We start from the raw sequence: 25188 nt of genomic DNA on the forward strand, positions 1-25188 counted from the left end.
CCGCCTTAGATAATAAATCATTTTATGGACAGCCCTTCCCACTTTTAAACACATACACTTTTATTTTAAAATATTTCAAGATAAACAATGGTTTTTAACAGCTGGCTGATGCGAAGATATATATTGGGAAGAGAAAATTCAACTGCCCCTGCGGGGAAATTGAACCCACGTCCTTTCACTTTCTGGGTGAACGCCCTGGACCCTAGACTAGAGACAATGAATATCTCAATCTTTCATTAGAGATTGTGTGCATTGAACGGGACTGTCCATGTATGGTCCCATTCGGTGCATTCCCCGCAGGGGAAGTTGAATTTTCTCTTTCCAATATATATCTTCACATAAGCCAGCTGTTAAAAATCTTTGTGTGGAGTGACATCATCCTTGAATAGAAATAATAACAATAATGGAATTAAGAATTTCATGAATGAGATGTCACAATCAACTCTCAGAATGCTCCCATCATCCACAGATGATGAGCACAGTAGCCCATCCAATCATCCTGCGATGTAAATTTTTTTTTTTTCAACACAAAATGACATATAGATGGCATATATACACATATTCCACATTTTTCAATTTTTTTTCATTATTTCTCGATTTTCAAACAGGTTTGCATGTACCCATCCATATAGGATGGGTGAAAATTGTTGAGTAGTGGCAGTGTCTCCAATCACAATTTTTTCAGTGATTGTGGGGTTGATCTTAGATTCCTTGATTGTCACACCTTTATTATTTTATTATATAGTGGAAACCTGTACAAAATGAAATAATATTCATTTTGGACGGGTTTATGTTTTATAAAGGTGCACATAAAAGCAATCAATGAGAGACTATTTTTTAATTCTATCAAAGACAGGTTTCTGTCTCATACAGTGTCCGTCTTAGATTTTTTAACCAATCAGCAGTGGTGCTGACTTGCACAGCAAAAAATTTGATCTTGAAACCCTCCAAATTGTAAACACACAAGAAAAATTGAAAAATGTTGTACTCACCACCAGTATATGCTGCCAGATTCTAATCTAACGCAAGAGTACAATGAGCAGACAAATAGTGATACAATTTTTTCTTGTTGGAATTCTTGGAAAACTTGGGCAGAGTGTTCGAGTTTCGATGACACTAAAGATAAGGTCTCATCCATCCATGTTGCAACTTTCCCACTTTCAGTCACAGCAGATGCTCTTATAGAGCATGCAGATAGAAAAGTAATTCTTTCACAAGATAAACTGAGGCCGACAGTCTTGGGATGAAACACATTTGGGTTCTGAAAAATGTAATACAAATACTTGAATGTGTAAGCTATAACGTAGATATACACAAGAAATGTGACCTCACAAGATTTCACGACCTAAGGTATTATTATCTGTTACAACATGTTTTAATGATTTCTTGGGAAAGTAACCATCAAGAGATAATTATTGAATCAAGTGAAATATTTTACGGACTACTACCATCACTTAACATACGTACATGAGCCCCATAACCTTCTGGGGAAATTCTAATTAGTACATGCTTGAATATGTGTGCGTGTGTATGCATGGCTTTAACACAGAGCTTGACAATTCATAAAAATTATCCCAAAAAACAAAAAAGTGCTTTAAATGTTTTTACTTAAAAATGCCAAAGCAGTACTTACATGCTTAATGCAATTTTTAATTTTGGAATTATAGAATGCCATATGATGTGTTCCAAAAAATAATGAATGTGAAAAGTGCGCGAAGATGACTGGTCGAGAAAAGTTGGGGATGGCATTGATGGCGAACAATGCTGAGAGCTTTCCATTGTCTTTCCCAATGATTTTGTGTAAGCAATTAGGGAACAATGCAATTGTCCACCATTACGAAGAAAACACAACGCATAGCAAATTTGCTCCTCTTTTTCAGCAATCCCATGAAAGTTAAAATGGTCTACGTCCATTCAAGGGCACACAAGTTACCCATTATGGGGAGGTGGAAGGTGGGGGGGGGGCTGCCTAGTCCCTTTAAAATTGAAAATTATAGTACAATACGAAAAATATATATATAGTGTCTCAAGAAGGGAATTAGAAAATTTTCAGTGCCTTGGATTATGCGAAAACTCAAACCTTCAGGGCTTGGATTTTTGAGACTGCTGTATATATGTGTAAACAAGCCTCAGCTGCTGCTTCCTTATAGCCTGCCATCCGGGTGCACCTCATCCCTTGCACCCTAGCTTAAGATGTGCCCCTGGAGGTCTGCCTGTTCTCTGCAGAGACTTTTTCAAATGGAATACCACATCACATTCACACCTTGAAATCAGAAAAACTGCAGAAAACAAGTTCTGCTAACCACCACTGTGCCACCAACAGGGGTTTGAACTTGGATCCTCGTGACAAGAGTCCAGCATGATGTTCACAAGACTGCACAGCCCCACTGGCAGATTATTACACAAAATGCTTTTACATCAAAATTCATCGGAGCTGTGTGTGAGTATAGAAAAGATGGTTCACAGTAAAAAATTAATGTGAATCCAATGATGCCAATTAAGATCTTGAACATTAATATGGATTATTAAAACATTGTTGAGGAGACCAAAAAATATGGGAGACGAGGCTTGATTCATTTCACAATTTATTCTGATTGCATTGAATTACTGTATTTTAACATGTATAGGGAACCCCTGATTTTTTGGGCTAAATTTGGGAAAAAAGCTTAAAAGATACATTTATAATACTATTAATATATAAGAAATTTCTATTTTTGGAACCCAATTTTTGGCAAAAAAGGAGTTCCTTATGCATATTAAAATATGGTAATATGCTTCACAAACACAGCAATCAAAAAATAATTATCAAAAAATATCAGCCAGCATAAACAACATGAAGAGATATACACAACAAGAAAAGACCACTTGCCTCAGAATTACGATATGGTTCTGCCTCTGTCCACTTCCACTGACAAAGCTGACCTGCCGAATTCACAGCAACCAACTCAGAATATAGCGATGCAATCTGTGTAAACCTGAAACCCTGTGAAAAACAATCAGACAAATTTACTAATATGTTATCTTTGAAAACATTAAAAATACACAGAAAAATTGTCAAAAAGTATTTTACATCAAACAAATTCATATTTTTACTATTTTTTATTTTCAGTTATTTAACTCCATAAATAATTTAAGAAAGAATCACAGTAAAGCCTCGATTTTTCAAATACAAATACAAATACAAATACAAATACAACGCCACAACAGGCAAAATGCCCAACGAGGTGGCTGATAAAAAGATGCCCATAAAAATATGGTTGTCATATGTTTCAAAAATACAGCAACCCAATTAAAAATGCAATTAACACAAATTACAAACAATATATACACATGATAAAATATTATACGATGCCCATAAAGATTACTTATGGTTGTATTCTAAGAATGGATAGCTTCTCGATTTACCCCAACATGTTTATCGTATTTCTTTTTAAACGTGTCAATTGTGTTACAATTTACATATCAAGAACATATTAACTGTGCAGTAGATTAACAGAAGATAAACTAGAACTATTACCGCCACGTAGCTTTCGGAAACAAGTTACTAAGGTCAATTTGATATCAGCTTAGCAGTAATATCTACAAGATTGTTCACTGCATCATTGCACTCATAAACGACCAACAAGTTAACTATGTAGCAATGATAACAGTTAATGAAGTAAAAGCATTTGGCAATAGAGTTTGGACATTTACGGCCACCATCCTAAGAAAAAAAATTACACATATATTTCTAGTCACATAAAGTTAAGACAACTGCGTTGTAAGACAAAAAGGACAATTTCTTTATCATGACAATCACATTATGTCGCAAACGGCCAATTCAGATAATGTACTGTTTTAGAGATGTTTTCTTCAATAACTGAGAGGTTGGTGCTCAAACCACTAAGTGTGAGGACCCAGTTGAGGTAACTATGTACAGTTGAACCCTGATTTAATGGCACCATTTATTTTGCAGAATTTTGGTGCTATAAGTTCGATGTTGTATCAGAATGGTTCCCGTCCGATGTTCCCTGTGTACACATCCATGAACATGCCATTTGACTTGTTGGAGATACCCCTGGCTAAGTGTGCAGTCTGCCAGCCATGCGGCAATAGAAAACTGTCATCTAAATTCTGATTAGGATGCTCGGCAAAGCCACGTCGAAACTACAAATCGATGTTGTATCAAATCACAACTTATCACGTGTAATCTCTAGAAATGAAAAATTTGTTCACTGAAAATTTCTGGCGCTAAGCACAGTTGGGGGGGGGGGGGGCACTATAACCGGATTTGATTGCATTTATGTGGCCAATTTAACACAATTTTTTTCACAAGTAAAAGTAGTACCTTCAGTCACAAAATATTTTGACAAAGTGTGAGCTGGCTTTGAAAGTACCGAACATAAAACTTCTAACTGTTCTTTGATACATCGGGCATTTAGTTATGTGCTCAGGAAATGCTACTATTTATGTTCAAATAAAAAGTGAGAAATAGATACCCCCTTTCCTTCGATTTTATGAGCATGATTCCTGCTGGATTGTCGTGAGTTATAGCATTTCAGCTACTCAAAAAGAAATTGTTCAACACAAATATTCTAGTTGACATGGTCATTCACACAAAACAGTAGGATTGTAAGCTGAATTTTAACACAGCAATCATCAGAATTACTGTCACTTAAGCACGATTAATTTATGTGTGCCTTGGAATATTTTTTTGGATATAACTACTTTTCTTTCAGAGAGCTTTTAATCCATTTCATACATGATAGAAGATTCAATAAAGATAAAATAGAAAAAAACCTAAATTTTAATGTTTTCAGTGAAAGCCTGTCGACACCAAACCATGATTCTAGGAGCTTATATTTTCATCTTTTCCATCTGCATGAGTATGAGACAAAGAAATGAGCTCTCTGATCCCATCACATAAAAGTACACTGACGAAACAGATTGTGTTAATGTAAAATGCGGGGCCTGCCAGTTACTGATGAGAAGTTTGTAAATAGTATGAGAGAGAAATAAAAAAAGATCTTCAATATTCCTTTTTTTTTTAATTCTCCATCTGATTGTGAAGCAGTTCAATTCAGCCTTCACTGTTTTTCTTTTTCTTATAGTGCTTTGAACAAATTTAACGATTTTCCATAGAAACATACAAGAAATCTCGTTTCGGCTAACAAATACGATTCCAAATGAATTATCTTTGTTAGCATAGGTATCACTGTATGTACATGCAAAATAAATGCAGGTAAATGAGATACTAATTAAATCATAATTGTTAACTTATGACCAGTCAGCCGAAAAATGTGTACATCAAATTTCTATAGTTTGATATAATAATAACAACACATGCCTTTTCTGGCCAAAATTCTAAATCTTCAGACAACCAGAGTGGATTGACCTCTCCAAGGTCTCTCTTTTTTGTTTCACCGAGTATGACTTCGTTGCTCTTATCCGATGCTCCACTTTCTCGCAGCGTAGATTCCAACCAACGCCTAGACCCGGAATACTGTCTCTCCCTCAAACGGAACATTGTGTCTCGATCTCTATCCCTGTCGCTATCCCTTTCACGCTCACCTGCAAAAATAAACATTACAGAAATTATAGTTTGTCTCTAACATCGAAAATATAAATTAATGATCAGTTTACATATCTACATGCTTACAATAATCATCAAGCAGAGGTTAAATGTATTTGATATCTATGGATTCCTCCTGACTTTTTATTAATTTTAGCTAGTGGGACAAAAAAAAAACCAACCAAATGCGAGTAAAGACTACTACTATTAAATCAGACATACACCTTGTCCATACTCCTCTGTGGAACTTCTACATACATCCCCTTGACTCACGTCAATCAACATTTCCCTCATCGCATCCTAAAAATGATTTTTCTCTCAATTTTTTTTTTGGAAGTGGGGGTGTGTCCATGACGGGGTGTCCAGAAAATTACTTTCCAGCTATAAATATGAAAAATTAGAGAGCAAATGTGGACAAGATTTACCATGGAAAAAAGATAAATATTGCATTTACATCAAATCGTACATTGCCCTACTTTGATGATGTACACATTTTTATATGTATATCACAGTATTTTTTATTCACACTGTGAAAAACATACTATTATGCCACAGTGAATTTGCATATCGAGGAAAAACTAGGGCACTATTAAATTTCCATACTACAAATTAACTTATAAAGAATATACAATTGAAAAAACTATATTTTTCTTTCTTTTTCGTCAGTATTATGATTTAGACCAGTCACACTTGTGGAATCACTGCTTTCGCTTTCGGGTAAATATAGCAGAAAATCATGATTTTCACATTGTCAGAGTTCCCATAGTAAGTCTCCTCAGAATCCGATTTATTGTCCAAAATATCATTTAGTACTGATAAAAAAAAATATTTTCTAATTAATCCTTCTTCTGAGAGCCATTTCTACATACTGTGAATGAACCTCTATTTCCTAGGAAGCTTTCAAAGCAGATGGCGACATGAAGAGTTATGAAATGTCAAACCAAAATAAAAACAGCTTGTCAGGTGAAGGGTCAGGAAAAAAAAAAGTTTCCTCAACTTTGAGACTATAACAGAAGCTACAGCTCAATAAGATATAGGGTTTTCATTGTGGACACATACTGTGCTTGTCAATAAATTCTTTAGATTGCCCAGTAACATGATGCAAGGAATATTATTTTATTTATTTTTTCTTATTGGTATGTTGCTGGTGAATATAGATGTTTTTTTTTGTGTGTGCCATCAGGAAATGATAGGTGATAAACCTAAAAGCAAAGTGTACATCAACGCACACAAGGAGAAAACGTATACAATTTACATATAGCAGTCACAAGGACTGCTCTTGGCCATTCTGGGTATAAACGTCAATTTCTTCCCTGAACAAAACTTTCAATACCTTCAAATTTTTTTATACAGAGATAATGAAAAGTCACAAAAATTGAGTGTGTAACTCAAATACTGCTAAGATGGCCATTCTAGTGTTAACCAATCTGTGTCCAGTTGCAAGCTGCATCGTTTGTAGTATCACACTGGTGTGCACCCTGCCTTAGAAGACTTGTTTAATTGAGCCACATAGTGGAAGAATGGGGGAGGTGAATATCAAACTGCTTAGCAACTTTTTCCCCTTGCAAGGAAAAAGAAAGGGGAAGCGATTTACGCCAGCTTCTTTGGTGGAATTTTGTGTTTCATGCCCATTCCCTATAATCCTTTGAAATTTTTCCATATTGCAGAGTGAAGAATACTGAAATTTTATTTCCCATGTAAATGAGGCTAAATAGAAATGTTATCCCAATAGAAGTGATAAAAAAAAGACAAATAGAAAAGAAAGAATAAAGAAATTTTTTAAAATTTATCTCCCTTTTATTCCTGAGGAGAAATCATTGGTTTAGAACAAATTATTTATGTAGGTCTAAGTATATCACTGTACATAGCTTTTTTTGACACACAAACAATCTAAATTAAGATAACTAAAGCCTTTTTTCTGTAACCAGAATTCATTCTGAACTGATATACAAGTATACCATATTCACACATATTCTTACTGTCAAGAATTAAAGTAAAATAAAAACATGAAACAAATACCAGAACGACCACGGCTAGTGGATCTATTTCTTAGAGCAGAATAACCAAACATATCTTCAGAGAACATCGTATCAGCATCGATGATAACACTCGGATGATCACTGTGCATCCCAGCATCCAAAAGAGATATCAAGTCATCTGAAAATGATGAAGCCATTCAAAATAACTAAATAAGACCTACTACTACAAACACAAATAAACGAAAAATATTGTCTGTGTTCAGGTGGTTTCAGTTAACATTACTCGTATATCATAGCTGCCAATAAGCATTAGGGAGGTTTTCGAATAAATTCAAATTCTATACAAAAATAAGTACATGAAACCTTGATATAACGATACTCCGTAGATCAAGAAAAAATATTGTTTTAGAAAAGTTATTGTATTGAGAGGTAGTATTATGATCAGGCATAATCGAATTGATGCTGTTATCTCTTTTGAATTGAGTTCAGTTGTTTCACTCTGTACAGTTCTTTACCACACAATGCCATTGTGTACTACACAGAAAAAAGCATCATGGCAACTACATTAACACTTTCAGAGGGTAGATAGTGCAAAATACAGATGTTATTAAACACCCTCAAAAGGACAAAAAAACTGCTGAGGAATTTTAAAATATACTGAAGGTTATTTTCAGTGAAATATAAAAAATATTGTAGCATTTTCGAAATATCCTAAAAAAAATATTGTTATGGCATGGTTTATTGTAATAAAGGATGTTGCTGCATTAAGAGTTTGATATTAGACTATAGGTAATTCCAAGGTTGGTTAAAAACTATTTTTTTTGAAAAAAAACCCCAAGACCATTGTTTTCTTGTTTTAAACTGGTTTTTTTGGTTATAACAACATTTACATTAAAAACAATAAAATTTCTGAAAAATCATCCAAACCTCTAATCAAAATAAGATGTTTACTAATGTAATTAACACAATTACCATATTAATTAATCTATAAATATTTCTTACATTTTAATAAAAACCAATGTTTGTGCAATTTAGTTATTTTATAACTTAACTCAAGAAATGATTTTGTGTTTAAGAATTCTTAATGTTATTAACTATATAATAATGATGTTTTTCCTAGTTACACACTTTCAATATGCTTAATTAGGATGATATTTTACAAAAACTATGATAAAAACTAAGCAATTAATGTGTGTTCAATGAAGCATAGTTAATGCAATTGAATTAGCAATGATTATTTATAATCACCCTGTATATTGCAAAAGTTATTATTTCAAAACACTAAAATAAAGACCACTGGAAGCATGACTTAAAAATTTATTACCATTCATGAATGTTCCTAGGACAATGGAATTTTGTATGGCGAAGGAAAAAATACGTAGAAAAATTAGTTTAGAAATATATGACATCCATATTTGTTACGGTCATCATTTTCTCAGTCACCTTGTTGGGCATTTTGCCTGTTGTTGATTTATATTAAAAAATCACCATGATGCTCAAAACAGGACACTTATTTAACATGACATATGGTCAAAGCAAATACGAGTCAGCTTGCCAATTTTGGATGCCAAAAAGCAGAATTGATGCTGATGGTTTTGTGAATTTTGTCTTTCCCCTCCCCCCCCAGAAAATCTAAAATATTGCAAATTTTTTTTTAATTTGAAGCAATAGTGACAATTTATAATACACTTGCGACATCATTTTAGGGATTAAAAACTCTTTTTCTTTGGTAAATTCTTTGGGAATAACTTTAACAAAAAGAAGGGATTTTCTACAATCAGAGTAAAAATTTTGGGAGATATAAGAATTTTATGGGAGCCTGGGAGGTTGAGTGGAATTTTAGGTGACTTGGCAGCTAGAGTGTATGATCGAACCAAAAACCCTATTCACCTCCTGGCATGTAAGAATCCTGACTGTCGTCTACATCTTCACCTTCTTCATCATCTCTGCTCAAGAGATTATTGACCGCCAAGTTCACATCAAGGTTCTACAATCGAATCCATGTATAAAAATTATAATGAAGACTCGTAAAATAAAATCATATCATACAAGAGCAAAAAGATTGATGAATTCAATCATCATCTACTCACAGTTCTCTGAAGCTCCCGAATAATCAAGTTCCTCGATTTTCCTTGAAGTACAACTTGTGCCTAAGGCGATAAAAAACAAATTGAGAAACTTGAGACACTTTGCACAGGAAGGAAATTCATACAGCATATTAGTAATACAAGCACATCACACATTTCAAAAGAGCCCGTTGTTTATGAAAAAGAATAGAGAAAAATCCTTGTACTGAAGCTGAAGAACGGGTAATTTTTTCACCTATCAATTATTTACCATGACAAAAATTAACGATAATAAAGAGGAGAAAATTTCCAACCTGTGGTGTACATGCCCTTTGCGGCACACTTAAATTGAAATTTTTAAAAAGTACAGTTTTAATTATTTAATTATCACAATATATAAACAATTCTTCATAATTAAAAGCCTTATTTGTTATTAAAAGATAATCAAAATTCCTTGAAGCAAAGGTTAATTAGATATCTGAGCTTTTGTACAATATCTTTTTTAGGGAAGTTGAATTTTAGACATAGACTTTCCTTCCATGTATCCCAGCTATGATTGGTTTTCACTGTATTCGACCTGGAATGTCAGGAAATTCGAGTCACAGATTCTGAAAATTTAAAAATATATTTTTCCTGTTAATCCACTGAATTGGAAGAATGTGTATGGTGCACATGATCCCCATCAAATCCAAACTTTGAAAACAGTGGTGCCTCTCGAGTTTCATGGCATGCTGGCTAATGCAGAGGAATACATTTTTTCTTCTACAGGACTGGGAACTATCAGCTCCTCAATATTATATTCATGTCGGTTCCTTTGGAGAGGACAATTGAGGGGTTCATAACAAAGGTATGCAAGTGACAAAATTTGAAAATTTGAGTTAAGTGCTAAAAGAGATTCCTTTACCTAACATCTAACTGCTGGCAGAAGGACAGATCCATTCAATATACTAGGGATGCATTGTAGCGGCCAGTAGTTTGACTACTACATAGAATTTCAATGTAGTAGGTTAACTTGATTAAGTTGATTTTCTCGAAACTAAACTTGCATAAATTCGCTTCTGACCCCCCCCCCTCCAATAGCACTGAGCTAATACCGCTCATTCACAAATGAAAGTTCTTCCCCTGCAATCAAAATACGCTTTCCCACTAAATTTGAGATTATTATCAATATGAAAACTTATAGAAAATTGCAAGTCAAAACATTTCATGAATTGAAAACATTTCAGATGGTGGAATAAGGAATTGTTCAACGGTATACAGGCACATATATACATACACGTGAACAATTTTATAAAATTGTTAAAAATGAAATGGTGGAAGAAAATTCCCCCACACACACACACAAAATTATAACTATTCTAATATAAGAAAAATAAATCCAATCAACAGCGCTTACTAGAATCACAAATACTGTTATCATTTGGGTATTATCATCAAGGCTCAGATTTTTATTGCAAGTCATATATATTGGGCATTTTTGAGCTATTGGTAATATTTTAAGCATTTTTGAGCAATTGGTCATTTTATTAGCGAAAATTTTAATCTGTATGAATTTTTTTTAGTGCTATAGTATGAACTTAAAAAGGAATTCTTATCTTTTATTTCATTTATTTTTGGAAAAAACATTTTTGCATTCCCAGATTTTTGTCACATGAGGCAGACTTTGTTTTGCCAATGCTCTCTGTAAAACTCCAAAATTTTATAGCAATGTTTTTTTCGCAAAGTGAACGTCTTTCTTCCCTTCAATTTTTTTTCTTTCCTATTTCAGGCCACTGCTTGAAATTTGGTAGTTGCCACTTTTTTTAATTCTGGAGCTGCTTAAAGTCAAGTGTTCAGAGTAGAAAGTTAAGATTTTTTTCTAGGACATTTGGAGGAATATTTTCAGCATGAAGTTGTGCAGTCATGTGGGCATCATAAGGGATTCACATCATGAGGACTGAAGTTTGAATACCACCGGTGGCAGTGATGCTTGACTGAAGTCAATTCTCTGTTGTTTTCCAATCTTCAGCTGCAGTAACATTGCAATTAAGCTGGAGCAACAATCAACAAAAGGTTGCAGAAACTAGATTCTGTGCTTTGTGACAATCTTTCTTCACAGAAATATTGCTTTATCTGCAGAGGCGGATTTAACGGCAGGAAAACCGGGCACGCACCCAGGGCCCAGAAGAACCAAACTTCATAGTTTTTTCTAATTTAAGAGGCTCAATATTTTCTTTTGCACCCGGGGCATTGACTGACATTAATCCCCCACTGTCCATCTGGTATTTCTTGGAAGAAACTAAACAACAGTCTTTTTTTTTAATTTGAAACTGCATCTCATGAAATTCAGCGCGATTCTAGAAAGTACTGAAGAATGGTTATTGTGTGTAAGGTAGACATGATTTTCATTTGAATCTGCTGAGAGAAATTTAATTAAAATGGTAAATTGATGGGTTTTTTTTTTAAATTTCAGGTCATATTTTCATGTTTTTAGGTCACAAATGCTTACCCATTTTCAAGGTAAAAATAAAAATCTAAGCCCTAGTTATAACTTTTGATAAGAACAGAATGGACCAATATCATTACATGGGAAAAAATTAATTTATAGAAATAGTCTCTTCAGATAATTTTATAATTATTTTTTTTTTGGTTGAAAGTTTTTTGGGCATTTTGAGGTTAACTAGACAAATTCCCCCCCCCCTCCCTCATAAGTTATCGTTATCAGCCTGGAAGACTGTGTAGGAGGCAAGGTGTTCTCCCCACCACTGTTGCAATCATTTCCGAACTCTATTTCGCGCAGTATTCGCTGAGATCCATGTACACGTGAAACTGCTTTTGCAATGGCCTTCTTATAGTTAAGTCAAATGCATGATAAAAAAAACCCTTTCCTCCAGTTCCTCAATTAGTTTCTTTCAGTTCACCAAATGCAAATTTCTTTTCCCGAGTCTTTTTCAAGAGATCTATGAAACATATTGTGCCCATTAAAACAATATCATAATTCGTAACACACATTAGACAAGTGCTCCATTCTAATGTCTCACAATGGCTATAAAAATGCAGGATTTCAACTTAAAGGAGGAAAAAGTTCCACTTTAGAATTATATTTAAAAAAATGAAATGATTGTTCCGTTTACCATACTTCCCGTTTGATTGAATGGGATGTATGGTCACTGCTTGAAAATAGGAATTTTTCAGACATTCTTATCATTCGGTTATTGTTATCAGAATTGAGTCCTGATGTGACTGTAGTAACATTAAATTGGGAGGGAGGGTCTCGTCTCTTTGCACCACTCACTTGAGAAACGAGCTCATCAGGTACATAAGGTGCAGGAACAACAGGCCTGGAGCCCATGATGACACCCCTGCCTCTGCTTGAAGTTGTCCTCATTATTCTTGTGCCCCGATTACGAGTACCAAGCCTCGAACTCGACTGAGAGCTGTTTGTACCTTTCAAATTCAACCTAGAATAAACATACAAACAAAATACAAAATTGTGGGAAATAGCTAGTTTTTTTGCAGGTTAAACATGAGAAAATAGAACAAGAAAAGCAGAAACAAAATCAGACATGTTGGTAATTATTTTTTAATCAATTAAGAAAAAGCTCCTCCCCGACAGGTTCTGCATCGCCTCTGAGCAGAATATAATCCAATGTTTCTTTCCATGTAAAATAGAGAAATCACATCTACATACTGTTCATAAAACATGAGTGTTTCCTTTCGTGGATGCTATCAGTGATTGATAATCGTGAGTTTATGAACTCTTAAAAAAAAGCAGTTTTATATTTCCGTTCTGACGACATATTTAATCAGAACAATTAACAACTTCAAAATATGAAGCAGCTAACGAAAAACTTATTGTGTTCACCCCATAGCCATTAATGGAATACAACAATGATTATATATATACAGGAATTTTTGCAACCAAGGTCATCCCCTGATTAATGATCGCGGATGAAGTAAACAGTCACGTCTCTGCCAGTTGCTTAAATGTGGTCACCAAGACTTTTTTTTATGGCTGCTCGACAGAAATGACCATGGCTGCCCTCTATGGGTGTTTCCCCTAATGACGAAAGTAGTCATTGACGTCACGACGTGAAAGCTTGAGGAAAATCTAATTTTCTGCCAAAATCTGGAGAAATTTTAACAAATCCGGAGAGTTGGCAGGTCTGCAAAAGATATTTTGAGGACACATCTTAATTAAAGGGTGCTCAACCTTTTGGAGAATGCTGGACACTTTATGGATTTGAAAAAGTTTCACAGGCCCCTTAATTGGTTATGGAGCACCAAAGTAATCTGGGAATGTGCAACGGACAGCTTAAATGATCTGTAACTGTTCCATGGGCCACTCAAGAGATCTGAAAATTTGCTGCAAACCAATCAAAAGAACAGGAAATGTGCTGCGGGCAGTTTTAATGATCTGGAAATGTGTAGTGGGGAAAGTTTAAGTGATTTGTAAGTGTGCCAAAGGTCACACAAGAGATCTAAAAATCTGCAGCTGGCTCCTTTAAGTGATTTGTTCGATTGAAATGTTCGATACACCACTTGAGTGGTTTGACAATTGGTCATGGGACACAATCAAATAAACTGTTTCAGGAGATATTAAAAATTTCTTATAAGTTCTTATACAGCAATTTCGAAAATTTTAAAACAAAAAAAATCAGGACCACTCTTTTTTACATGTGGCAGCTATCAATGTTGGAATTTAAATAACATTTTAACCACGAGTCTATTGACATCCACGGCAAAAGGGTTCAATGTGGAATAATGACAGTAATAGCAATGAGCAATGATTTAGTTTATTTTGGAAAAAAAAAACCCATGTTTTTTCACGGTAGAGGGCCACATCAGATGAAGGCCTTCTCATTTGGCCCACGGGCCATTGGTTGGGCATGTTATATCTTAGGCAAAAAAGAAAACACGAAATATTGCCGGATACTGGCTAAACTTACGCTTTGGAAACTTCAGTTTTGCTGAGATCCAAACGGTCCGACATGACAGAAAATGCCACTCTGCATATCCTACCATCCTAAACATATAAAAAATGATTAACCATAAGCATTCAAGTGAATAACGCTAAACATAATAAATACAAATTGCAAGAATAATAGGGGAGGGTGGAAAAAATAAGTGAATTCGCAAACAGATCTATAGATAAGATGTTTGATTACACATCAAACTAAATCATATCTAATAATTCTCAAAATTTTTCGAAGAGCAGCAGCAGCGTTTCTGAATTGAAAAGCTTTTTTTACACAACACTGTTTCTGAGGTGCCACTTCGATGCACACACACACACATCCCCCTCTTTGTTAAAAATTTTTTTTTGATTGACGTAAACATTAAAGGACAGAAAATTTGATTCTGTGGATATTATTCCAACCACTCACTTACGGTTTCAATTTCACAGACAAAACATTTTTTTTACAAATTTTCCTATTTTTTTCCTTACCCCAGAATCGACACCATGTGTGGGTGAAAGGGTTGCACTGCCTCAGAGACACCCCTGTCAGTTCAATCTGTTCGGGCTGTTACATCTATGCTGAGCATAGGAACAGCATTTTTTACGAGGAACTGTGTATTAATACTATAAGCCAGTGTTTCTCGAAGTGTGCATCAAGGTTCCTAGAGGCATCACTGAACAGCAGCAGGGGCAAATTTTCTTCCTTTCACCCATGATAATACAATTTTTCACTGAATGGGAAGGGAGAGGTCATCTCTATCGCCACCCCGCTGTATATGTCTATGCATAAGGCTTACTGTGAGTAAAATAATAAGATTTTCATGTAAAAAGACAATGCAGCAAGTTTTCAAGACCGAGGGTAGTATGAGCCCGTACGCTGAGATAACCATGAAGGTCTGGAGAATAACCATGAAGGGGGGGGGGGGGGAAATAATGACCATGTGAAAATATGTGTACATATATACCCGGTGATTCAGAAAAGACTGGAAAAACTTTAAGAGGCGATAGTACACACCAATACAAACAATTGTCATCAAAGAATGCATGACCTAACATAAAACACAAACACGTTAGCGCGTTTCGAAAACCGGTTTAACATTTGCTCTACAAACATTCCTGTTGAAATTTATCAGGAGAAAAAGAACACCATGCATGAAAATGTAACCTGGGGAAGAAGAAACCATATGTAAATCTACGTCATAGTGAATAGATGGCGTGGATGTCAGCCCTGTGAATTTATTCCAGCGTGTAATCATTATAATAGTTGTAACGTAGGCCTACGGGATAATGGCACACTTCACTATTAAAATACTTAGTGTATTTCCCCGGGTTACATTTGCATAGGTGCCAATTCACGGCCTTGAAAAATCTGTAGTTTATCACATGATGACATATTTCGCATCAAAGAAAACATGTCGAACAAATAAAAGGGAAAATTCAGACACTTTTTTGAAATTTTAACAGGTGACCACATACAATTTCCATTTTTCCAGGACACATTTTTCGCTGTCCTATTTTTTTTTAGATATAATTAGCCAATTCGCTTGCACTTGGTATCATATTTGGCGACAACTATCGATTTTTTTGTACTTGAAATCCTAATTCCCCATATTTTTTCTTGAGAAAATGGGGGTCAGCTTGAAATTGCAAGGACTGATAGAGTATTCTCTTTAGGGATTTCCCAATAAAAGCTCAGTTTGTAGACTTCTAGAGATTTTTTACCAACAGATTACTTTAGAATCAGATTACCGACCGGAAGATTTTAGTAAGGCTGAAAAATCTGAAGGCTTCTGGGTAAATTGGAAGCATTTGCATGCATGGTGTATTCTTTTTCTCCCAATAAATTCCAACAGGAATGCCGTTTTAACGTTTGTAGAGCGACCCTTTCAAAACACGCTAGTGAATTTACATTTCATGTTAGACCATGCATTCTTTGATGACAATTGTTTGTATTTTGGTGTGTACTATCACCTCTTAAAGTTTTTCCCATCTTTTCTGAATCATCCTGTATTGGGTCACTTGCACTAGTTTTTGATTGTTTTGGGGGGGGGGGGGACACCCATATATGAGCTTTAGCCCCTTCCCCTCACTTCCTCAGAAACTCTAAAAATATTGCACCTTGGTTGCTTATAATTTTCTTTGTCCTGTTCGTCTACTAGGACTGTAAACTGCTTAATGAAAAAAAATAGTACAGTAGACTCGATATTCCAGCCATGTGCTAGTCTGGCCCGTTGAGCAATCCGGCATTTTTAAGCGGGTTTTCTTCAAGCATAGAAGAGGAAACATGTGACTGTACATCTGTGTGTATCTATATATATATAAAATTGATGTTCTGTCTGTGTGTGTGTGTGTGTGTGTGTGTGTGTGTGTGTGTATGTTCTCTATACAAATCTACAATTTTAGATTGATCGTCGCCAAATTTTGCATATATACCAAATGGGACCCGACTTGAACGATAGGCTACTTTAAAATTTCGTCAGCCCAGGGCAAATGCCCCAAATGGGCAAAAAACTGTCCGGCAACAATGGTTTTTGGGCCTCAACAATCACTTTCCGAACGTTTACTTTGGTTACCGTGGTTCCCTAACAATGCGTTTCAGACGTGTATATGCCTTTACAACAGTTTGTCACTTCTTTAATCCTGTTAGTATATGTATAATAGTTTATGCCTTTATAATGGTTTGCCACATTTTCAATATACTCTCAGTAATGAGGCTTTTTGAATAAACGTCATAATCATCATCGCTTTGAGAGTCAGGAAAAGGGTGATCCTCATAGAAATCAGTGATAAAATTGTCGATTTTACTGTAGAAATGCGGAAATTAATGGGATTTTCCACCCCATCAATAATTTTAAAAAATCTATTGAATTCTCGATTTTTGAAATATTCAGTTCGCTTAGAGATATATGGAAGCCCAGGAGATTAAATATGAAGTAATTAGCCAAACCTATACTTTTGAGTTGGATATTCGAGCAATATCATTGATTTCATTTATATCTTCTCAAGTATGAAAATTAATGTCTCCGTATTGTCTCTTTTGATATTTATTTGCATTAATTCATGTGGGTTAGGATATTTTATAAAATTAGTTATGAGCCCGTGAAAAGTGCATCGAAAAAACTCCACAGCTTTAACTAAGGATTTTTGGAAGATGGAACAGACAGATGGATAAATTGAAGTTCAGGGGGGAGGGGGATCGAAATACCTAGCGCCCCTTAAAAAAAAGAAAAAATATATTCATTTCTATGTTTCTGTGTAAATCTAGATTTGTTTATTTCATGAATCGCGCAGGTCGCCATATTGGTTAACTTGGACACGATTTGTATGTCCCTCAAGAAAAAGAGAGGGAGATATCACGTGATCCAAAAAAGCCTCATTGAAGAAAACCCGGGCAACGCCGGGTATTATAGCTAGTAAATTTATATTATTTAAATAGGAACTTCCTGTAATCCGGCACACCCTGGTTCGATATGCGCTGGATTAGCGAGAGTCCACTGTAATAATTAAAATAGAAAAGAATTGAAATAAATTGTGCGGTTGATATAAAAATGATAGATGGTGATATAGCAACATAAAAATACACGTACCATGTCACCTGGATACCAACTGGTATATAACCCATCTTGCCTAGATGCCAGAAGAAAGCCAAATCTTCTGGAATCTAGGCAACATCAACACACCTTATGTGAGGAGGGTCCAAGAATCACAAGTTACAAAATATTAAAAATATTAAAGGGGGAAAAAATGATGGCAAGATTTATCGCCTCCAATATTAATGGGAAAACATTATCTTCGATACTACACTTGGTACCCAACAACGGCGGTATACATTTCCTACACCATTATAAACGAAAAATCACTTACGTCCAGCAGAAAAGCAACGTGGCTTGGTCCAACAACGCACTGCCGGATGGAGGCATTTTTAAGCTGGGCTAAAACAGATGGCACGCTGTAACCACAGCGATTTGTTCTCTCTGCAACTTCTTTCAACCTGCACAGAAAAAAATCAGAACTTCGCAGATGTTATAAAGCTAACATTCTTCTCGAAGGAAAATAAAAAATTGCAACTATTATACATACAAATAGATATTCATCATATTAAAATATATGTTACGAGATACAGGTTTATTCAACATGATTCCGTTTAGTTTTTTCTTCCCGAAATTCAAGAAGGGAAAAGCTAGGGTCGCAGGTGCCCCAAATGTCTGCATAGGGGGTGTAAATATATATATGCCATAGCTGTCAACTTTGAAGGATGAATTATGGAGATTTCCGTATGCCAAGCAGAAGCATATGTACATTGGGAATTTACTATAGCTCAGGGGTTCTCAAACCCTTTCCCCTATTCAATGCTTATCCGCTGGCTCCCCAGAGCTGTTTAACAAAAGTTGGAGGCACACAGTTTGAGAACCCCTGCTCTTAGCTGAAGAAAAACATAGTTTCTTGCCCAAAAAGGTGTTACTAAAATGGTTTCAAACCCCACACCTATCAACACGAAGAATATAGCTAGTGTTGATTAGTTTTTGGTGTCACTTTTTTTTGTATAATGGATTACGGTGTTCAGAGGCACCGAAATGGGGAAAAAAACCATTGAGGGGACTGAAAGTTGCCATATCCTTTATATATGAGACTCGTGCCCTCATGCAGAAGCAAAAGTGGTATGTTACACTGCATAGCTGCAACATGGGAGCTTCAAGCTCATGAGGGCTTCGTAATAATGAAATTTGATACAACGAATTTCAACAGCAAGTACAAAAATTTGTAGGCAGACACGGTCGAGGTGGGGGACCTGGACATGACACTACACCCCAGAAAGCAAGCGGCAATAACTTGAGTAGTATCACACACTCCCCCCCCCCCCACCTTAAAAAACTTCGCAAATTCAAACACTCTGTGACGGCTTCTTGAGATTGAAAGGGTGTTCTCCTCTTGGTGGATTTCATGCCAAAAGGCACTACGAACAATGGGCAGCGTTATTGTGAGACATTGAGGAAATTGCGCCAAGCCATCCAAAATTGGAGGTGAGGAATGCTCGTGGCATTCTGCAGAACAGCTATAGTATAATTCCCTTTTTCTCGTTGGATATTTCCTTTCTAACATGTTGGCGATTTTTGGTCGGTGATAAACGACATTTTCTTCCGTGTGCGTTTTTTGTCTATCCACACTATTACTATTTCCTTAGGCTGGGTTGCACACACACATTCCTTTTTTTACTGTTGGTTATTGTCCGAAGGTGAAATCAACGCCTACAGGTGGCTAGAAATAATAGTCTTGTGTATAGGAAACGTGCATTTAAATAGTGTCATTAGCATTTTAGAGCGTTTTTTTTTGTTCATTTGTATGTGTATCGTATATACCGGTTTCACGGCATGTTAGTTTTTTCCTGTTGGAATATCTCATTTTTGATTTGTTTTACCAGATTGTACATTTCATACAACCATTATTATTATTAATAATACACATTCTAGACATTACAATTTTAATCCCGCAATTGTGTTTTTAACCTCAGTTTTTTTTTTACCCCGACCGTTGTGTTATTTAAAGGAAAGAGTCCGGATTTTCAATATTTTTAATCCAGTATCTGATTTACGATATTTTTGATATATCTTGATCTATTATTTAATTGGAGAATGTTCTTTTGTCCTCTTTTTTATTATATTTTGCTTTGTTTCAACAGCCATAGTGCCGCTGATCGAGTGGTGATAGTGACAAACCCCAAAGCACAATATTTAGCACTGTTCTGCGACGAGCCCTCCTGACTGGAAATGTTCCGCGGTAAAAACTCCCATACATGTTTTTTGCACTTTTTCTTAAATTCGTCCAAATTGTTCTACAGTAGCATTAATTCTACTGCTGACGACGTCTTCACTGCGACGTACGTCACAGATTCTGGCACATTCTGCTTTGGGGGTGACAAACTTACATAGCGAGGACAGGAGTTCAAACTTCATCGCTACAGTGGTGATCAGCTGTAATTGGTTTCCAACTTAAAGGTGCGAATATGAGCAGATCTCTCCCTTATAAGACTTTTTTGCACTCTCTCTCTGACTGCTGTATTATTTAAAATATGTGTTGGCAATTTTTTTCCTTCGGCAAGAAGGATGTCCAAAAGCATGAGTCTGTTTCACTCTTAGTGACTTGATGCTTTCACACTTTTAAAAAAAAGAGGAAAAAACAAGGAAAAAAAAAAAATCACTAACACGTTGCCAAAATAGATCAAACTATAACTGTTCCCAAAAGTATACCATTGAACGGTACAAAATGAGTACTGGAGAAAAACAATAGCAATAGATCTGTTCCCACAATATTAATGTTTGAATAAGAGCTCTTTAGGGCTGTAATGATGGGTTGGTAAGATGCAGAGTTAGAGATGGGAAGAGTATGGGGTACATGGGTTCAAACCCACCCACCTCCAGAAAATTACACTTTTATCAGCCACCTCGTTGGGCATTTTTTGTCTGTTGTGGCGTTGTATTTGTATAAGAGCGTTGTCCATTTCAGCATTTTTTGCAATCGCATTAGTTAAATATCCCTTTGGGCAGTCAAAATGACGGTTACTTTCATTCAAGGTAGAACATTTTATCACTAAAAAATTTGTATTCTACGAATTTAAGAGCCTCAAAAGGGGGAGAGAGAGAGAAAAAAAAGTCATAACATTTCAACAACCCGAGATGAACCGTTTGTGTGTGATCACATGTCAAAGTAACTTTGCAGTAAAAATTACAACTACAGTCATTCTAGTGTTAACTATAGGTAGAACTAGAGATACGAGGTGAAAATAATCTCGCAGAACGAGAATATTCTCCTGGATGTAAAAAATTGGAGAATAATCGAGAATATTCATTTTTCTTTTAAATAATGAAATTTTTGTACTAATTTTGTTTACATTGTAAAATATAAATCAGTATTCATTGCCTGAAACATTTACAAGAAAAAAATTTAAGGTATAATCACCCCCAACGACAACTTTTAGTTTGAGAACATTCTCTGAATATTCTCTTGGTCATGGTGAGAGGTTTCAGAAGTTTGGTTGCAAAGAGTTTAGAAACCTTAAGGTTAAAACCTTAAAAAATTTTAAAATTAGATAAATTTTCAGAAATACATTCAAAACAAAAAATTAAACCAAAGTTGATTGATAAAGGAAACTATATCTTATGCAATCGCCTTCATTCTAAGAATACACAGAACCATTGTTTTTCAATGTACATACACTTAAATTCTGTATCACTCACATTCTCTTGCAAGTTGTGCAATTCAGCCATGTTGGTTTCATTTTCTTGCTTTCAAACTTTAACCCTGAACTATCATGGTGGGACCGCATTTTGCCCGTTGTGGCGTTTTTTTTGTAACATGCCACTCCCTTGAGAAAGAAATGCATCCAGTGCATCATGTTATCAGTACCTTTCAATCTAGTTGTTTACACGTGTTTGACAAATTTATGTGGTAGTTCTATTTTTTTCTTTCCATTATTTCTTTCGTCAGTTTTCATAGGGTCATAATGACCCCACCTCACCATTCGTGTAAGACATTTTTTGTTTGACGGCTGTAGTGTTGAGATAGAAAGTACCAGTTTTCTCGATAATGGAATCAAATTAATGGTGAAATATCGGATAACTGGGGTGAGCATGAAGATAGTGTTGTGAGTGAACTGCACGTAAGATCTATGTGATCAATATTTCATAATGGTGTTTGTGCAAGTACTGTATTTCCAACTTTTAAAAGAATGACCAATTTTGATGCTTGTGAAAATATAGTGTTATTTTAATTTGTAAATTTTATTTTCTGGGTATATTTTAATCATATCAGTTCAGTTATTAAATCATGAATAAGTAATTTAAAAATTTCAAAAGTCAATCTCCCCATTTTTTTCGAATGTGTAATAAAATAAAATTTTTGGGAAAAATAAAGAAATTTGAAAAATTATTTATTGAATTAATTGACGTACGAATGTAAAAAACCTATTGCTTTTATGAAGGCTCTTTTTGTTCACTTTTAAAATGCATTAATACTTGCTGACGCCAGCTACACACAGAATTTTCAAAACTGTAGTTAACGGTTGATACTGTGAGCTACAAATTTCAGTATTCCCGTCTTCTTGATGGGAAGAAAGACGGGGACAGAGAATATTCTCTTAAAGGACTACTACTATTATAAATTAGTGGGGAATATTCTTATCAAAAACAATATAAGAATTATTCTCGTTATGTATGGAGTGTCCGAGTGACATGATGGTAAGATGCTTGTCTACCACTGTGAAGGTTGCTGTCACAGTCCTTGGGTTGAACCCAAAAGAGGATATAGATAAGATATTTTCCCTAATGAACTTGAGGCGACCACCAATAGACAGCGCCTTCATTTTCAACCCATCTCATCAATGGCAGTAAATTGCAATATAACGATATGGCCAATGTTGGAGTTTGGTGAAGTAGTAGTTATTTATGGAGATTATTTATTATAATACATGTTATTACAAATATTCTTGAGAATATTCTCTTATTATATATAAATAACTTGAGAATAATTATTTTCGATAAGAATATTTCCAAGCAATTTATGAAAGTAATCCTTACAGAGCATATTCTCAACCATATTATAAGTAACAGGAGAATATTCTTATGAAAATGAATAAGAACATGTTATTTATAAAAGTAATCCTCTTCCAGGGATTATTCTCGATTATTTTATATCTCCAAGTAGAACAGATGAATATTCCCTGGATGCGATCAGCTCAAATCTTAGGAATTTTATGGGGAAATGTCATTGAAACAAACTAACGAAAAAAAAATATTGTTACATTCACGGAAAATGTTTTTAATGGACATTGTAAGCAAGATTCGTTCTCCATGGGGACGAGTCTGGGCCACCAATTATTGGCATTATAGCCAAGTAGTCATTACAAGTGAGTTTTCCGAAGATGTCATTCTTTGCTATTAATGCAATTGTTTCGACAGTTAGACAATGCGAAGATGAATTCCACAGAGAAAGAAAATTCAACTGGCCTTGCGGGGAAGAATCAAACTCAAGTTTTCTCAATAGCCTGGTCAGTGCCCTAGACTACAAAGGCAACGAATCACCATTCAGCACACACACAAGCTCTAAACAAAGAGGACTCATTGCCTTTGCAGCCTAGGGCCCTCACCCAGCACAGTAAGAGGACATGGGTTTGATTCCCCCACAGAGGCAGTTCCGTTGATTTTCCTTTCCTGGATTTGTCTTTGCATCGGCCAAATGTCGAAAAGCTTCATACAACCAAGTTTGACGGTAGTTACAAACTCAACATAATTGCGAAAGCTTATCATATAATCACGTGTCAAAGTAGCTTTGCGGTAAAAATGACCGCTGCCGTTGTTCTAGTGTTAACGGATCCCCCCCACGTTAGAGGACAAAATTTTCGGTTTCGCGGGGTGTCCGTTATCGAGAGGTTTTACTGTAGTTTGACGGTCAGTCTCGGGTACCAACGTTAATCTACCGGAGAGGAAAACACATTTTTTAGACCGGGCCCCGCAAAGTACTAAAAAGCCCGTCCCTGTATGTTTGTTTCTAAAGCTCCATTTAAACGTTATATTAGAAGTTTGAAAACAATTACTTTAATTTTTCCGGCCACGCTTACATATGACGAAATGAAATCGGACCATGTTATAACACGAGAGGAGAGGAAAGGGGGGGGGCGGGGGAGGATGGAGAAATTACATGTGTATATATATATATGTGTGTGTGAGGGAGACATTGAAAGAGAAAATCACCTTTCATTCAATTGATCCTCGTTCCCTGGTAGAGGATGTACTACGAAATGAACCGAAGTCATCTTGAAGACTCAAATGTCATTTATTTACAAACTTCAAGAATCGAACCCGACGACGACGACTCAAAAATCTATCCCAGAGCACCAAAACATATTCTAGCCATTTCTAGGGAAATCCAAAGAGAAGAAGAAAAAAAAAATAATAAACCTTCGCGTGTATGGACTTTACAATGCCTAGCTTACTAAGCCGCCTTTTCTCATTGGTGTCTGCTTTGCGTCCACTCGGCGTTTTCGTCAGTTTTGTGCGCGTGCGCACTACATGGATCATAATGATGACGTCAAACAGTGAAAGCTCGCAATAGGTAGTGACCATACGTCCCGTATTTTTCGCGATAGTCCAGCACCCCCTAATGGTAAAATACCTTCGCACTCTGCTTGTGACGTCAGTAAGTAGTCCATTTTTCCTCAGAACATTCAGGGAAAAACAGTTCCCTGCTCGTTCCAGTATCATCGTTGTATGGAAAAGAAATGATCGAGCTCAGAATTGACGATTTCTATGCCTCACATCCAATCACTATGCCATAGGTGGAAATAAACTTGGAAGTCTGGGGGCACGATGATGATAATGATTGGAGTGGCCATACGTCCCGTATTAACCGGAACAATCCAGGTATTTTCTATATTTTTGGCCGTCCCGACTTTTTGGCAAATGTGTCCCGGTTTTTTCCGTATTTTACACGTAGTCTACTTGAATTTTTATTCTTTATTGAAGTCAAAGATTGAAATTATTTTTCAACTGATAAACTATATTATGATAATTACAACTATAAATGAGAATATTAATCTCCTACATTTGTGTTGGTGAACGTTTTTTTTGTGAAATTCATATTAATCCACTGCAATTTGCAGTA

The 25188-nt window shown here is 35.6% G+C and overlaps 1 protein-coding gene across 14 annotated transcripts in view; it reads right to left on the minus strand.

Moving 5' to 3' along the window:
• Positions 1–24480, minus strand: part of hyd (E3 ubiquitin-protein ligase hyd) — a 98031-nt gene extending 73551 nt beyond the window's left edge. For 9 of the 14 annotated variants that reach the window (XM_089251795.1, XM_089251798.1, XM_089251792.1 and 6 more), the window contains exons 1-10: positions 24279–24475; positions 18400–18547; positions 14525–14601; positions 12871–13036; positions 9621–9680; positions 9421–9517; positions 7571–7708; positions 5327–5550; positions 2870–2983; positions 993–1261 (exon numbers count right to left, since the gene is read on the minus strand). In XM_089251795.1, coding sequence (XP_089107921.1) covers positions 993–1261; positions 2870–2983; positions 5327–5550; positions 7571–7708; positions 9421–9517; positions 9621–9680; positions 12871–13036; positions 14525–14601; positions 18400–18547; positions 24279–24340 — 1355 coding nt within the window. In that variant the 5' untranslated portion in view covers positions 24341–24475. Of the gene's footprint in view, positions 1–992; positions 1262–2869; positions 2984–5326; positions 5551–7570; positions 7709–9420; positions 9518–9620; positions 9681–12870; positions 13037–14524; positions 14602–18399; positions 18548–24278 lie in introns of all 14 variants that reach the window. The other 5 variants (XM_089251793.1, XM_089251800.1, XM_089251799.1 and 2 more) reach the window with 3 other exon arrangements.
• Positions 24481–25188: the final 708 nt, after the last annotated feature.

Source organism: Pholcus phalangioides, unplaced genomic scaffold (genome assembly GCF_987345545.1).
Source record: "Pholcus phalangioides strain wild (caught in Gottingen) unplaced genomic scaffold, Ppha-v1.0 ptg000027l_1, whole genome shotgun sequence".
Taxonomy (NCBI): Eukaryota; Metazoa; Arthropoda; class Arachnida; order Araneae; family Pholcidae; genus Pholcus; species Pholcus phalangioides.